Source organism: Theropithecus gelada, chromosome 1 (assembly GCF_003255815.1).
Source record: "Theropithecus gelada isolate Dixy chromosome 1, Tgel_1.0, whole genome shotgun sequence".
Taxonomy (NCBI): Eukaryota; Metazoa; Chordata; class Mammalia; order Primates; family Cercopithecidae; genus Theropithecus; species Theropithecus gelada.
This window is the reverse complement of record NC_037668.1, coordinates 51,924,747-51,941,314: the sequence shown is the minus strand read 5'-3', so window position 1 is coordinate 51,941,314 and position 16,568 is coordinate 51,924,747. Positions and strand designations below refer to the sequence as shown.

At 46.4% G+C, this 16,568-nt stretch overlaps 1 protein-coding gene across 13 annotated transcripts in view; it reads right to left on the bottom strand.

Annotated features, from left to right (window-relative positions):
• Positions 1-736: 736 nt before the first annotated feature.
• The window catches only part of NIPAL3 (NIPA like domain containing 3), a 57,606-nt gene continuing 41,774 nt past the window's right edge, over positions 737-16,568 (bottom strand). For 11 of the 13 annotated variants that reach the window (XM_025378360.1, XM_025378379.1, XM_025378351.1 and 8 more), the window contains 5 exons: positions 15,578-15,713; positions 12,882-12,970; positions 11,295-11,358; positions 9,203-9,297; positions 737-4,680 (listed from right to left, as the gene is read on the bottom strand). In XM_025378360.1, the coding sequence (XP_025234145.1) occupies positions 4,481-4,680; positions 9,203-9,297; positions 11,295-11,358; positions 12,882-12,970; positions 15,578-15,713 (584 nt within the window). In that variant the 3' untranslated portion in view covers positions 737-4,480. Of the gene's footprint in view, positions 4,681-6,939; positions 7,278-9,202; positions 9,298-11,294; positions 11,359-12,881; positions 12,971-15,577; positions 15,714-16,568 lie in introns of those variants that run through there. The other 2 variants (XM_025378396.1, XM_025378407.1) reach the window with 2 other exon arrangements.

Here is a 16,568-nt window from a genome sequence, read left to right as displayed (position 1 = left end):
CTCTTGGCTCACTGCAACCTCTGCCTCCCGGGTTCAAGCGGTTCTCCTGCCTCAGCCTCCCAAGTAGCTGGGACTACAGGCGTGCACCACCACGCCCAGATAATTTTTGTAAATTTAGTAGAGACGGGGTTTCACCGTGTTAGCCAGGATGATCTCGATCTCTTGATCTTGTGATCTGCCTACCTCGGCCTCCCAAAGTGCTGGGATTACAGGCGTGAGCCCCTGCGCCTGGCTGATAGACTGAATTTTATTCACTCATCTGGCTAGCAGGTGGGACCATTGCAAACGTGGTCCCCAGAGACTCAGCTAATGAGCTTCTGTCCTTCAAGTTCACACCTTCCCTTGAAACTGGGCCAGAGGTGATGTCCTAACCCATGGCAGACCTTACTCCCACTAAAGTAATGAGCCATTGTGCCCAGCCGAGGGTCTGTGCTTTTAACCACGGTGAGGGTTGCGGGGGAAGCGCAAGTGAGCCTCAACTGCAATTATGGGCATCTCTAGATCTGTACTGTTAATGTATGAGCTATATGGAAATGTAATTAGATGAAATTAAACATTCAGTTCCTTGGTTGCACTAGCCACATTTAAAGTATTCAACAGCCACATGTCGAGAGTGGCTACCATGTTGGGCAGCACAGACACAGAACACTTCCGTCATCACAGAAAGTTCTACTAGACAGTCTGTTCTAGATAATTCTAGGAAGTATTAGCCAAACATAAGACACGAACTCAGCTGTCACTGCATGGATTTTTAATTAAATACCACTTCATAATGTTATTCACACCTAGTACTTTTTTTTTTTTGAAAAATAAGACATGCCATAAGTCGTGAAGTTAACAAAATATAAGCATCCGCACAGAATATATTCTAAGGTGACTTCATTTACACCGCTTCTCAGAGAAACACACAAGTAACCTTTTGTCTGCCCATCAGCCAGTGTTGGAACATGCCGGGCTGGTTCCCCAACACTAGCCTGATGGAGTCCTGTATCCGCGCAGCGCCGTCAAACTGGCTGGTTTCCACTAGAAAAGCAATGGAGAGTCAGCTCTCCCTTCTCTACCCAGAATTCAGCTCCACACTACAAGATCTGTATAACCTGAACCTTGATGTGACAGCAACTGAAGTTTAACCCAAGTTTGGTGACCTTGCTTTAGGGACCTGGGCTGCTCGGAAGGAGACCGAGGTGTGATATTTAACATTGCTTGCAACATTCAAGAAGACTTGGGGACGTCAGAGCCGTGAGTAACAATAACGAACCAGGGCTATGAGTGGAAACCTGATGCACCCCTTCCCCATCCTAACAGCCAGTGCTGCGTATGGCCATCAGCAGACAGTCCATTTATACCACGGGACAACGATAGGGAGGAACTAGCCTTCACATCAGCTGTGCTTCCTGACTACTCAAGTGACCTACGTGTGGCTTCCACTCAGGAAACCACCATTTAACTTTCTGCTCAGCCCTTTCAAGGCTCAGCTTGGTGGGATGACGCCACTGCCCCAAACCCTCAGGCAAGGGAGCTTCCCAGGCCTCAGCAGCAGTTCCTGGATCTGCAGGATCCCATGATCCACAGCCGACCTGAAATTACAGTGCACTTTATTTACTCATCTCAAGAAAGCCGGCTGGCCCAAGGCTAAAAGGCCCATACCAAAAGCAAGGGAAGGAGGGGGGCAGAGCAAGTTTGGGAGCGTATATATGCCCAAATTATTACTGATCACCTGGGTTTGACACATTGAAATAGCCTCCCTGCTCACCTTCTCTTTCTCCCTCCTGCCCCCACTCCCAGCTTTAGAAAAATCATTTGGGAAAGGAGGAATACACAAATAGCAGTGAAACCTGATTTTAATTTCTGCTTTTTGTTTTTTGTTCTTGTGGGCTCGGAGAAGGTAACTCATTCCCCCTTCTGATTCTTCCTCCACACTGAACAAGCCCTCCTTTTCCATCAGGGCTGATCCTGCCCTTCTCTTCCTCATGAACCATCAATGGCTCCCATGTCTTGGATACACTTTAAACTCCTTAGCCAGGTATTCAAGACTTTCCATGATTCGGCCTCCACTGCTTATATCCCTTTTTTTTTTTGAGTTTTTGAGACATGGGCTCATTGTCACCCAGGTTGGAGTGCAGCAGCATGATCATGGCTCACTGTACCCTTGGCTTCCTGGGCTCTAGCAATCCTCCCACCTCAGCCTCCTGAGTAGCTGGGATCACAGGCATGCCCCACCACACCCAACTAATTTTTTTTTTTTTAATTTTTAGCAGAGATAAGGTCTTGCTATGTTGCCCAGGCTGATATAAAACTCCTGGGCTCAAGTGATCCTCCAGCCTTGGCCTCCCAAAGTGCTGGGAAGCCACTGTGCACAGCTTCCACTACTTAACTTTGAGATTCGTCTCCCACCACCTTCCCTGGCTCTCCTTTCTTTGCCCTGCTCCTCTTATCTCTGTGCCTTTGCAAATGCTGGCCCCTCTGCCTCGGGGGTGATTACCCTACTTTCATATGCTTTATACAAATCTTAGATTTGCGACCCATCTATGAGTGGGACCAAAATCATCTCCACTTCTGAATACCCCTTTGGGCTCAGGGTCCGAACTTTGACAGGATCTCCATGATGGTCATTTTCTGTGGCCCACGACCACACTTCACACCCATCAGAGATTCCTGGGTATTTGTGCCTCCCTCTGCTGGCCTGGAGGGCAGGAACTATGTCTTATCTTTGTAGCTTGGGTCTTCCAAATGCTTAGCACATAGTAAATGCCTTATAAATCTTGTTGAATTGAGTTGATCCCCATCCTAAGGGAAGGGAGTCCACTGCCCGCTGCCGCCTTAGGTAGTTAAGACCACACAATACAGACGTGGTTAAGACACAATACAGAAGTGGTTATCACAGACAACAGATGTCAGTTTTTGAAGTCAAGGTATTAAATCAGTACTAAATCAGTATTAAGCACAATCCACAAAGATAAGTGATCTGTCACACTGGTCTATTAACACTGTTATCATGCCTATTAAAGGCTGTCTAGGGAAGCGGTGAGTGTAGCTCTAAGTAGTATTCACTGGATGGAGAATGCCACAGATCCTATGGGGATTATTTAACCTTCCAAAGGAACCCTAGGGAGGAAACTTTCTGGCAAGGTTGCATGGGGCCCTGGGGGTTTTAGCAGAACATCTTTTTAAATTCTTAAGCTTTCCAGGTGTGAACTCTCAGGATTGTGGCATTGTAGCAGTCACTGGTGGTACCAGTTAAGAATACAGACCCCTGGGCCCCACTCCAGTCCCACTTAAGAGTGTCTGTAGTTGGGGTGCAGGAATCTGCATTTTACACACACTTCTAGGGGATCCTTATGCCCACTAAAGTCTGCAAACCTTTCTCTGCGCCTCTCAAAGTACACCATCAGTCTAGGGGAGGACAGTCACATACGCAGCCAGGAAAAAAGCAACAGCCCTGTTTTTGAGAATGCTTGCTTCTCCCAGACATACATGCGTGGGGATGAGGACCCAGAGAGTCTCTATTGACTTCAAGGAAATTAACCAGTAACTTGAGCTTGGCTTGTTGCTCTGTAATGGAGAGACGGAGGACAGGTGAAGAGGCTGTCTCTGAAATGAGCATCCCCACCTTTCCAGGGGGCACTGGTATGCAGGAAAAAATAACATATAAGATGGCCAGATTTTCTACCTATCCCTTTTTAAGTGGTGAAATCACCTTTTGTAAGAGTAAGGGGGACTTTTCTTCCTTAATGGGCTGAAGCATCATCACCCTCTCCTAGCCTCCTTATTCTTCCCCTTCTCCTAACTTCCTAATTCCTTTGGGGGCAGGAGGCAGACAAACAAGTAGTCCTCACGGTACCAAAATCAAATTCGTTTTCAGAGTAGATCCAATTTGAACATATCAAGCACATCTTCCCTAGAAGGGCACAGATGACTGGAAGGCAGATGTACATTTCTGAAACACAAATGGCAGAACCTTCCACCCAGGGTTGGCCCAGCCTGCCATGTGAAGGCAGCACAAGTGCTATCACACATACGGCACCAGGAGTGTTGGGGAGAGATCAGGCATGCACGTGAGGTGGAGGAAGACGAGATTTAGAGGTGTCCAGCCTTTCGCTGGATTTGAGAATTAACAGCAGACTCTCCGTCTTGTCTTAGCTCTGAAGGATACAGCAACCTTTGGTCACTGTCGGAGGAAGCTCAGTTACCATCCTCAAGGATGGCAGAAAGGCTTTCCAAATCCTGCTGGGCTAATCCAGGCAGAAGCTGGATTCTATCCCGCCCACCTGGAATAATGCTTCCATCCCCCCACCCTCATCATCTGAAATTTCCAAGACCAAGATAACGCATCCTTTCCCAGGGACAAAGGCTTTCTGAGATCATCATCCATAGCGTTCTCAGTTAAAAACAAAATGAGACTTGAAAGGCAAGTTTTAGGATTCAGGGTTGAACCGCTGTCAGCCTGGTGGAGACAGTTATAAATAGAGGGAGGCGAGTCTCATTCCTTCTTGGTGTGCTCTAGGACTCGGTAGGGGACCCCAGAGGCACTCCTGGAGCCGTGCTCTTCTTGCATGACTGGCAGTGTGGCAGGAGCGTAGATCTCAGAAATGTTGTCATTGTTTTCCAGAGCCCCATAGGAAAAAGAAGCTTTGAGGTCAGGCTGGACAGTCATCCCTTTATCGTGCATGTTCTGCATACCTGAAATGAAATCCATTTTCCCCAAATCATTACGTGGTAAGGGGGCCAAGGAGGCCGCATCTCCCTCTATCCTGCCACAGACTAATTATAGTGCTCAGCAGCTAATCATGTGCATTGTCAATTTCCCGAATGCTTTAGATTTAAAAGAGAACACCCACAAATACACACTGGAACTATTACGGTTGCTAAGCAACAAGAGATGAATCTTCAGGAAATATGCACACAGACCAGCTGCTGTCAGGAGGAACCCTCAGTTGGCCTAAAGTGAGGTGGGAATGTCGGTGTGGGCCCCAGGTGGAATGGAACTAGCACTGTGCTTTGACCATGGTAGATGCCAACGCTTCACTGCTGAATTAAATCAGGATTCAGGAAACTCTGTTACACCGTCGAGGAAAGAGAGTAATTTTTGTGCATGGGCACCTGAAGGTGACAGAGGCATCATGATGCCCAGAGACAGCATCTTGGCCTTTAACTTTAAAGTCCCTGCTACACATATAGGGGAAGGTGAGATTTGCTTATTATTACTTCTGGGTACTTTGACAAGGGATTCCTATTTACATTTGAGGGCAAAGCCTTTAATCTTTAATTCCTTTATCTTTGTCCTACAATTCCCCTAGTCAGGTCAGGAGGGATGTGTTTTGTTTGTTTGTTCATTTATTTATTTATTGAGACAGGGTCTTGCTCTGTCGCCCAGGCTGGAGTGCAGTGGAACGATCTTGGCTCACTGCTGCCTCAACCTCTGGGGCTCAAACGATCCTCCCATATCAGCTTCCCTCCCGAGTGGCTGGTGCTACAGGTGCATGCCACCATGTCCAGCTAATTTTTGTGTTGTTTTGGTAGAGATGGGGTTTCACCATGTTGCCCAGGCTGGTCTCAAACTTTTGGGCTGAAGTGATCCACCTGCCCCCACCTCCCAAAGTGTTGGGATTACAGGTGTGAGCCGTTTCGCCAGGCTGGTTACTTTTGAGGCCAACTTTTCCTGCCAGGGAATTAAGACTCTTCAAATTCTGCCTTCAGGCCGAGTCATAAGAAATTGAATGCAATGAAACTATGATGATAATAACAGCTGACATCTAACTATTTAATATGCCCTGAGCACTGGGCTAAAGGACTTTCTTTTTAAAGGCAGAGTCTATGTTTTCCAGGCTAGTCTTGAACACCTGGGGCTCAAATGATCCTCCTGCCTCAGTCTCCCATAGCTGGGATTACACGTGTGAGCTATGACACCCGACTGGGCTAAGCACTTTAAATAGTAACGGTAACAACAATAGCAATGACAATGGTTATGTGTATTGAGTATTTAATTGGTGGCAGATACTGTTCCAAATAGTTACAAAGTTCTATCTCATTTGATCCTCAGGATGACTGATAAGGAAAACGAAGCAGCAGAAATGACGCACGTAATTTGCCTGAGATCACACAGCTAGTAAGAGGCAGTGCCAGGGTCCAAACTCGGGGCTTTCAACTCAGAAGTCCATACTCTTAACTGAATGCTATGTGGCTTCCCTATGTACCCGCACTTAATCTCCAAACAATCCAATGACAGAGATGAACTACTGTCCTCATATTCTGGAAAGAGATTCAGAGAGGTGAAGTAACTTGCCCAGGGTCACACAGCTAATGAGAGACCGAGGTGGGATCTGCCACCAGAGCCTGTGCTCTTATCCACTCTGCAAACGGCCCGGGAAGACCCAGTCCGTGAAAGGCCCTTCGGCTCCCTATTGCGTAAGACTTAACTGATGGTTCTTTGAAGGGCACAGTTTAAGAGTCTGTGGTTTGGATTTTGGGGGAGGGCAGAAGAGGGAAGTGGAAGAGCTGAGGAGGTGCCTGTCCTCAGGCAAGAGAGTTGGCTTAACAGGCCTGGTTTACCTTTTGGATTTTGTCAATGCCCTCCAGCCAAAGACCAACAGGAATACACCTCCAGTCTAACAAATGTGGGTTTATTGACACATTGCAATGTGAGAGGTGGAGGGGGTTAGAAAGGAGTTATTGTGGGGTTGGCTTGGGCTAGGTGATTTTGGGGTGGGTTCAAGGAAGTGAGGCTTTGCTTTGGGTTGGATGCTGTCAGGAAGCAGGGCTAATTCCGTCCTTGGGGATCTTAGTTTTTATCTAGAAGATGACTAGATTGGAGCTAAAGCTGTGACTGGTAAAGAAGTGGCTGTCTGTCACAGCCAGGTAAGAGGGATGTTTGGTGTTTTTCATGATTTGGACAATGTCCATTTTTTGTCTGTGTTTAGACAGGATAGCAGAGTAGTCCTGTTTGTGTTCTTTCATTTATTTATTTATTTATTTTTAACTTTAGGAAAAAAACCCTTTTCTTCCCATTCCACCTGCTTGTGTCCTGATCTGTCACAGCTGCAGAGTGGCCTTGCTTGCTGTTGATGTTCTGTGAAATTGTTTCTGCTCAACAGGAGAGGGCCAAGGCCCAGCTGAGAGTGCCAGGCCAGCTCCTGGAGGTCAGGGCCTATTTCTCGTTCTGATTTTTAAGAAGTCTTTCGGTGCATGAATTACTCAAAGGCTCTCCAAATAGTGATGTGGTACATTTCTGGAATTGGAATACCTCTTGAACAGCAGTTGTCTGTTGTGAAGATACGAATCTAGGTAGACAAAAGGCAAGGTCCTAATGCTGACCAGGGAAACCAAGTGGCTGGAAAAGCACCTCTGTTTAGGCTGAGACTGTTCAGCAGTTTTATTCTGCATGTTCTACCTGCCACCAGGTCAAACAAATGTGTGAAACTTTCAAAGGTTTTTAAAGCAAAAGGGAAGTGAAACCAAATGTAACCAGGCATCTACCATGTCCCAGACACCGCGCAAGAGGCCTTTACACATATGACCACTAGCCTGAAAGAAGGAATCCCAGTTACAAGTGAGGATGAGAGGCCTTGGAAGGTCACACAGCAGGAAGCTGGTAGAGCTGGGATTTGAATCCAGGTCATCTGAACTCCAAGCCCACGCTCTTCACAGGACAGAACACCTACAATCGGAAGCGTCCTGACAAGCCACTGCAAAGGCAGGGTCTCCCTGATTCAACAGCTGACTTCCCACTGGTCGCAAGGTACAAAGAAAAAGCTGAGAGCCACACCCACAAACAGACCACAGAATGTTGATATCTAAGATTACCTTAGGTTACCTCTGTTTTCCACCAGAAAATACATCTATCTATCTATCTATCTATCTATCTATCTATCTATCTATCTATATATATACACACACAAATACTGATATTGATATATACACATACATAGTTTATAAACACACAAACACACGTATACATACACATACTTGCACACACAGAGTTGACACCTCACCTATCTGGAATTCAGCTATCCAGCGCCCTCATCTATCCGGAACACAGCCGAGAAACAAGGAAGTTAGCAAAAAAGGAATCTGAGCAGCCAGATTAGACGTTTAAAAAGTTCATGCACCAAAGCTCATGCACTTAACTCCTAGTAGAAATCTTAGGCCCCCAACTCAGAGCTCCTTCATTTTGATTTTATTTGTAATTTGAACAAGTTGGGCTGAAGGAGCGCATTGACATTGAGTTGCTATACTCAGGCAGGCTGGCTACAGCAAGAAGGACAGACAACAGCTTAATAACAAGAGAGGAGGAACTAATATAAAAAGTACACACATAAACCCTGGGGCCATTTAATGTAGGGGCACACCAGTCAGCCCTGAGAACACACCTGCATCACAGGGTTATAGCATGAAAACCTCTTGAGTAAGCAGTCCTCTAGACCCTCAATGTGTTTATATTTTGTTCATGAGATTGTGTTAATGAAGGACAGGAGATTATGTTTTAGAGACAGTTCCATCTTGTATAAATAAAATTAAAATGTTGAGTTAAGTGCGAAAGCTAATGGTCACCAGCAACCTACAGAGTTTAGGTCAGCAAATCTGAGGTTGGTTCAATGTCTTAACTTTTCTAATCTGAATTCCTTTAGGCTAGACAGGCACTCTCCAGTCCTCCACAGGTCCCACCACTCCCTGCTGGGCAGTATTTGGCTGATTCACATGTTTATGTTACTGTCAGGGCTTACAGGCATTTACATTCGTGTTTCTCAGTATGAATCCTTAGCTCGCTATGAAATTAGGCTTTCCAGAATGATCTACTCCCTTGTGGCATCCAGCGAGTGAGATTATAATATTTTAATTTCATTCCACTCATTTTCCTTCCCCTCTCTGATCATTTCATTCCAACTAGATGAATGGATTTTTCCATTTGCAGGCATGAAGCCTGGGGCTGCAGATCCTAATTATAATGAGTATGAATCAGAATTTTCTTTAAAAGATCCCCAAATAGACACGGAACTGGCAAGATGTGCTCAAAACCAACTGAGGTGCCTCAGCCATTGCCTACCCTTTTGCACAAGATTAAAAAAAAAAAAAGAAAAGAAAAAAGACAGTGAGAGAACAGTCACATGATAAAGGCACAGCACAGCAGTTGGTTGTCTCTTTTTAAACAGGAAGTGCAGTCATTCTACATGGATGGTCAGCTAGACCCACGGGGCTTTAACCTTACCTGGCATGGCATCCATGGAAATATAGGGCTCAAATGGAATGGCCTTCTTCCTGTTACGCGTGATTAAGAAGACGCCCAGGAACGCGATGAGGCACCTGAGGAATGGAGATAAGACAGGAAGAGAAATAAGGCCAGGAGCAAGGTCAGGGAGGGACACACTTTCAGGCTCAGGTGATGCGAAAGAGGTAAAAAGGTTTGCAGGCTGCGGAGGAAGGCTCACCGCCCAAGGAGCCCTGAGAGGCTGCCAGCCTGGGATCAGCAGGGGCAGATGCAAGTTGAATAACAATAGCTGGAGTGGCCTCACATGCCCTACACTCTCCATGAGCTGTAATCAGAATAAATTAGACTCTCCTGGGCGAGCTTCTCATGGCTCTTCACTTCCATTTAATCAGGATTCTCGGAACCTTGCCTTTTAAAACTTGTTTTTTTTTTTTTTTAATTGAAGTCATTCGTTTCAATCACTACTGAAGTATAGATAGTAAAAATCAACAAAAATTGGAGCGTCCGTGTACTCTTGGTCTCACTCGGCCAGGCAGGGGTATAGCCTTCCAGGTTATTTTTTGTTTTGCTTTGTTTTTTCCCTTTTTCCTATAGCTTACATAAACAAGCATACTTTCCAAACATTAAGGTATCATTTACAAGCAGCAAAATGCACCAACCCTAGATGTCTAGATGAATGGATTTTACTTGTGGAATCATCACCCAGGTCAAGACAGAAAATACTTCCATCCCCCTCAGAAAGTTTTCCTGGGCCCCTTTCCATTTCATGCCAGCCCTTCCCCACTATCCTGACTTCTCTCACCATGGATGAAATTAGTCTGTTCTTTAATTCATGTAAGTTAAATCATACACTATGTACTCTTTTATGTCTGGTTCCTTTCATTTGATAAAATGTTAAGATTCATCTTCTTTTTTTATTTTTTATTTTGATCTCTTTTTGAGATAGAGTCTCACTCTGTTGCCTAGGTTGAAGTCCAGTGGCACGATCTCAGCTCACGCAACCTCTGCCTCCCAGGTTCAAGTGATCCTCCTGCCTCAGCCTCCCGAGTAGCTAGGATTACAGGTGCCTGCTACCATACCTGGCTAATTTTTTTCTGTGTCAGCACCTATGGACTGGCCTCAAGTTTTCAAAATGGCAGCATGGCACGCTATTATCTAGATATGGCATAATTTTTTTAACACCTGTATTCTACTGCTGAGCATTTCTATTATTTTCTTTTTTTTTTTTTTTTTTGAGACGGAGTTTCGCTCTGTTGCCCGGGCTGGAGTGCAGTGGCCAGATCTCAGCTCACTGCAAGCTCCACCTCCCGGGTTTACACCATTCTCCTGCCTCAGCCTCCTGTGTAGCTGGGACTACAGGCGCCCACCACCTCGCCCGGCTAGTTTTTTGTATTTTTTAGTAGAGACGGGGTTTCACCGTGTTAGCCAGGATGGTCTTGATCTCCTGACCTCGTGATCCGCCCGTCTCGGCCTCCCAAAGTGCTGGGATTACAGGCTTGAGCCACCACGCCCGGCCTCTATTATTTTCAATTGTTTGCTTATACAACTAATTTAAAAATTAATAAATAGCCCCATACATGTGTCTTTGCATCCCTGTTGAAGCATTTTTTCCAAGATAAATGATTAGAATGGAATACTGTATCAAAAAGTATGCTTGTTTGGATTTTTGTTGCTGTTGTTAAATTTTCCTCCCACATTAAAGTATGCTAACAGTGTGGTAGTGGGCTGGCCTCCTCATCCTCTTGCCAATGTGGAATATTAATCCTGTTAGTTTTTGCAAAAGGATGGTATCTCATGTGGCTTCAATATGCATTTCTTAGACCCGAGGTGAGGTTGAGAGACTTTTCATGTGTCAAAATGTGATATTTGAGAAATGCCAAAGAGATTAGAGTCCAAAAGAGAAGAAAGGGGAAGATAAAGCCCTTAGAGGAAGAAAATGCTCACCTCTGGGGAGAAAGCTCCCAAACCCCACAGCTCCTCTGACTCTAAAGGATGGGGCAGCTGTAGCAATAAGAGAGCAATAGAGAGCGGGGCAACCTGCTTGGAATTCTACACACAACATCTTGCGGCCGGCAAGCAGGACAGGACTCACCCCAGTGCAAACATGCAGATGTGCAGCACATCCTCCCCGATGAAGTCCAGGTAAAATATTGCACCTGCAGCAGCAAATCATAGAAAATACCGCTGAGCTGTTTTCAAGTCACCCATCTGCAAGTCTGTCTAGGATTTGGCTAAGCTCTCTTCCCTTTAGGAAACCAAAACGATCAAAACTTATTATGACTGTGCCTTACAAGAAGAATGGAATAAAAGCCATTCTTTTATTCCATTCTTCTTGTAAGGCACAGTCATAATAAGTTTTGACTTATTATGGGGATCAGGTTGTCAACTTTTTTCCACCTTAGGCCCCTCTGATCTCCATGTTTCTTAACTTACATTGGGAAAAATGGTGTAGAGTCCCCACGCACTCTTCCTCCAGCTTTCCCCAGTCATGTCTTCCATAACCACAGTGCATAATCAAAGCAGGAAAACGACAATCAACACTTACTAACTAAACCACAGACCCTAGTTACCAGTTTGTGCCTGCAATCGTCTCCCCTCCATCTTTCTTAAGATGGATAAACAAGGCTTTGTGCTTATGTTGTTAGAGCTTTCTAACCTCGTATGGCCAGTAGATGCCAAGTCTGTGGGTCTACTCCTGTGGTATGGGCGTGGGGTGGGCCTACTGCCTCTGCCCTGAGCCAGCCTTTGTCTGGAATCATCTCACCCACACAGGCCTCCAGCTGTATTCCTGAGCTCCTGATTCCCTGCCTTGACTTGTGTTCTCCCTCAACCATGGTGTTTGTGATTTCTTTCAACCTTGACTGGACTTCACGCTTCTTGACCATGACTTAGCTATGGCTTCTGGCTGCTCTGGGTCGATGCCTCATGGCCCCTGGTGCTGCTCACAGCATGAGCCCTGGAAGCTGTGTGCCTTGTGTGTGCCTCCTGTGTAGACAGGAACAGCGGCACCACTTGTCTTAAGTGCTGTGCAGAGCATAGGGCTTTACAGCCAGGCTTTCATCAAAGGAAAGCACTTAGTTCTTACTGGATTTTTTACTCTGAAGATTTCAATTACCTATCGTGCCATTTAAACAAACAAACAGCTTTATATGATTGCAGCCTCTAAGGCCACTACAGAAAGAAAATGAAAAAAAATTAGAGGTGAAATAGAGGAAAAGGGGGCTGTAATGCTAATGATCACTTATTGAGCATCAATGATGTTGCAATGCTATACATATTCATGATCTCTAAAATTATATAGAAGAGATGTGTGGTCACTTAGCCAGTGGGGGTTGTGGAGTTAGAAGATAGCAAAACTTGTGAAAGTACACACAGTATGACATAGGGCACATTTGGATCATTCCTATTACAATTCTCGGAGGTAAGCGTTATCACTCCCATTGTATGAATGTGGAGCTGAGGCTCAGAGAGGTTAAGTGATGTTTGCAGAGCTGATGTGTGTCTGTGCAGGTGTGGATACAAACCTGGGTCTCTCTGTCTGGAAATCCTGCACATTCTCCATGAACCCATATACCACTCTATGGGGAGAACGAGTCAGCAGAATCAGCCTCTCTCCAACCTGGGATAATACCCTGCTGCTAAAGTAGAAGACAGAAATCTAGCAATGGACCACCCTTACCTGCTGTGATAGCAATGGTTGTGGACAGAATGTAGCCCACGCTGGCAATCAAAGAGGAGTCATACATCTGTGAGGCTTGACTCAAAAACCTTCAAAACAAAAGCACTCCAGTCAGTGGGCTGTGGAGATGTTGGAAAGGCTAAGAGCTGACAACCGTAGAGTTTGGTTTGAAATATGAAGATGATACATTTAGGAACGTTCCTTGGGTTTCTAAAAATGCCACCCTCATGTTACAGGGCACCGTGTATCCCTGGTCTGGGGTCCATGCTTGATTCCCACTCTTCCCCTAGACACACAGCTAAGGCCCATCCCCATTTCCCAGCTGAGCCATGCCATCATGGTCTCACACCTTTGGCCGCATGGTTCCCGTCACCTGAAATGCCCTTCTCCTCACCCCCCTGTATCCCCACCCCACTAAAAAGAGCCATTCCTGCATCTCTTATACCCCTGCCCCCAGAAACTCTTATAGCCCTAATCACATTCTGCCTAGTGTTATTATTCTTTTCAACAAAATTTCTAATTTGAAAATAATGTGATCACTGCAATAAATATAGGAAAAAGAGAAAATTAGAGTCCTTCCTAATCACTCCATCTATGATTAAAAAAACTCTAATTTTGGAAGATATTCTTTGCCCTTTCTCTGCATAGTTGCTTACACCATGCTCACCACTCAATTGCTTTTATTTTTTTACTTCGCTTTGTGGCCTGGGCTGGAGTGCAGTGGCACAGTGATAGCTCACCACAGCCTCTCACTACCGGACTCAAATGCTCCTCCTGCCTCAGCCTCCTGAGTAGCTGGGTGTGAGCCACTGCATGCAGCTTGGCTGTACTAGTTTGTTCACTGGCTGTCCCCCAGCCAGGCCTGCGAATGCCTGAGGGCAGTGAGTGACTACCCTCACCGTCCCTGGGTGCTGAGCACCCTCAGTGGGCTGCACTGGTTAGTGAATGAGTAGCTCCTTAGGAGATGGGCGGGGCCATCTGAGCCATGTCTGTGACACCTGGAGTGCTCAGCGCAGGGCCTTGGACTGGCAGGGGCTCCCTGGTGATGACTGCAATTGTTGTAGTGGGACCAAAAATAATAATAACCAAAATAACAATAGCAAGGCCAATAATCATAGAAGCAGCTCATGTTTACTGGGCATTTCCCTAGAGATGTTCTCCATTCTCCTAAGAGCTTCCTGTGATTCTCTTAAGTAGGGACTGTTGTTCTCATCAGCAGGTGAAGAATCTGAGTCTTGGAGAAGCTGAGTAGGCAACAGCAGAGCAGAGCGGTGAGGGCATGAGCTGGGGAGCCAGACACCTGGGTTCAGATCTCAGCTCTGCCACTTCCTAGCCTCTTACCCTCTCTGCCTCAGTTCCTCATATGCAAAGTGGGGATAATATCCTCTATGTCAAAGGAGTGTTGTAAAGACCAAATGAGCTGGTTCCATAAAGCACTCAGAAAAGAGCTGGGCTCACACCAAACACTGGGCCAGCAGCAGCTGCTCCTATGGTCCCTGGAGGCCATGTAGCTGGTGGACCTTGGGTCTGAGCCTGAGCTTTCCAGGCTGAATCAGCCTCGTGTGCTGGTGAGTCCTGTGTACCTACACAGGTTTTGTCACCTACAACATTCCTAGAGCCTCCCCTCTTCCCAGGCCCTCTGTTGGGCTCCAGGACTCAAACGCAAACAAGACAGGCCCTGTCCTCAGGCTGCTGCCTTTTATTTAACTTCATGCTTAGGAAGAGGAGGGGGTACTTTGCCTTCCACTCAGGAAGATTTGGAGGTGATATATTGAAGGCAAGAAATGACAACTTTTCTTTCCAACCCAGAAGACAAGCAGGTGCGTCCTAGGGATGGCCATGCTTCCGAGGCCCCCGAGATGATCACCTGCCCCAGAGAAGATGGGAAGTAAGTCTGCTCCAACCACAAATTTCTCACATTCTGGCCAGGCGTGGTGGCTCATGCCTGTAATCCCAGTACTTTGGGAGGCCAAGGTGGGCAGATCACTTGAGGTTAGGAGTTTGAGACTAGCCTGGCCCACAACGTGAAATCCCATCTCTACTAAAAATATATAAAAATTAGCCGGGTGTGGTGGCACACACCTGTAGTCCCAGCTACTTGGGAGGCTGAGGCAGGAGACTCACTTGAACCCCAGAGGCAGAGGTTACAGTGAGCCGAGATGGCACCACTGCACTCCAGCCTGGGCAACAGAATGAGCCTCCATCTCAAAACAAACAAACAAAAATTTCACATTCTGAGGCAGCAGGGAAAAACCCATCCACTGCTGGCTTCATATTTCTTTCTTTTTTATTTTTTAATTCTTGTGCCTCAGCTTCCTGAGTAGCTAGGACTACAGGCATGTGCCACCACGCCCAGCTAATTTTTTTGTTTGTTTGTTTTGTATTTTTAGTAAAGACAGGATTTTACCATGTTGGCCAGGCTAGTCTCAAACTCCTGGCCTCAAGTGACCCACCCATCTCAGCCTCCCAAAGAGCTGGGATTACAGGCGTGGGTCACTGTGCCTGGCCTGGCTTCATCTTCTGAGTGACCCTCCAGGTGACAACTCAGCAAATTAGTAGCTCCTCTCTCCACGCTGGATGCCAGGCCCTGTGGCATGTTCGGCCCTCCTTGTAGCTTCACGGCATACGTCATCAGGCCCCCAAAAGAGAAGCAGCCCGAATGGTGGGGCTCAGCAGGAAAAGGATTTGTAACTCACGCAGCCTGATAGACGGCGGTTGCCACCATGCACACAAACATCACGTAGAAGATGGGGTAGTCAAGCTGCAGGTTCCCTTGAATGGACAAGACAAGCATCCCGGCCACAGCCTTGACTGTCACCACCGTCATGGAGCCTGCAGATGGGAGACAAGGGTGAGTGGGGAGCCTCAGGGAAATTCAGAGAGTTACGTCCGGAAAGCCAGTCTATAACCCCAAAGGACTTGGGGAGACAGAGGGGAGGGAACAGGAACAGAGTCAAGCCGGTAGTTTGCATGGTGATAAACACCGTTTGCACTGGGTCTCGTGTGCACCTCTCCCGTGGACTCCCATGCTCTGTGCTGACTACACCCTAAAGGAGGGAGGAAAGCCAAACTCCTGAAGGGAATCCTAGATGTCACTTCTAAACTGCCAAGCATGGGCAGTAAGTTCAGTTCTCTGAGGCTCAAAGTGCCCAGCACTGTGGCCAAAAGGATCCCTGAGTGGATCAATGAACTCACCAGTCTCATAGCAACCACAGGAAAAACGTGTGCTGTGTAAACAGCTTAGGAGTTGTTGGGGTTTTTAGTGCTCAGTCACTTGTATTTTTTTGTTGTTGTATTTTTTTTTTCCTTTTTGCGGAGAACAAGGTCTCGCTATATTGCCCAGGCAGGTCTTGAACTCCTGGGCTCAAGCTATCCTCCCACCTCTGTCTCCCTAAGAGCTGGGATTGCAGGCGTGAGCCACCGCACCCGGCTGGTCGCTTGTATTTTTAAAAACATTTCTCCAGTGTTTTGGAAGGCACACCCCTGTGCATATGTGCAAACATTTCCAATATGTGTGTACTTATTTTCAAATTAAAGTCATGTGACCCTGTACTTAAATGGTATGCACGTTATAAAATTTGTACAGGAGTATAAATTAAAAGGCAGAGAAAAAAATGATTGAAGTTCTAATATTCTCTCTGTGTACCCAGCGGAGCATCCTGCTCACCTCCCTGTGGAGACCCTCGC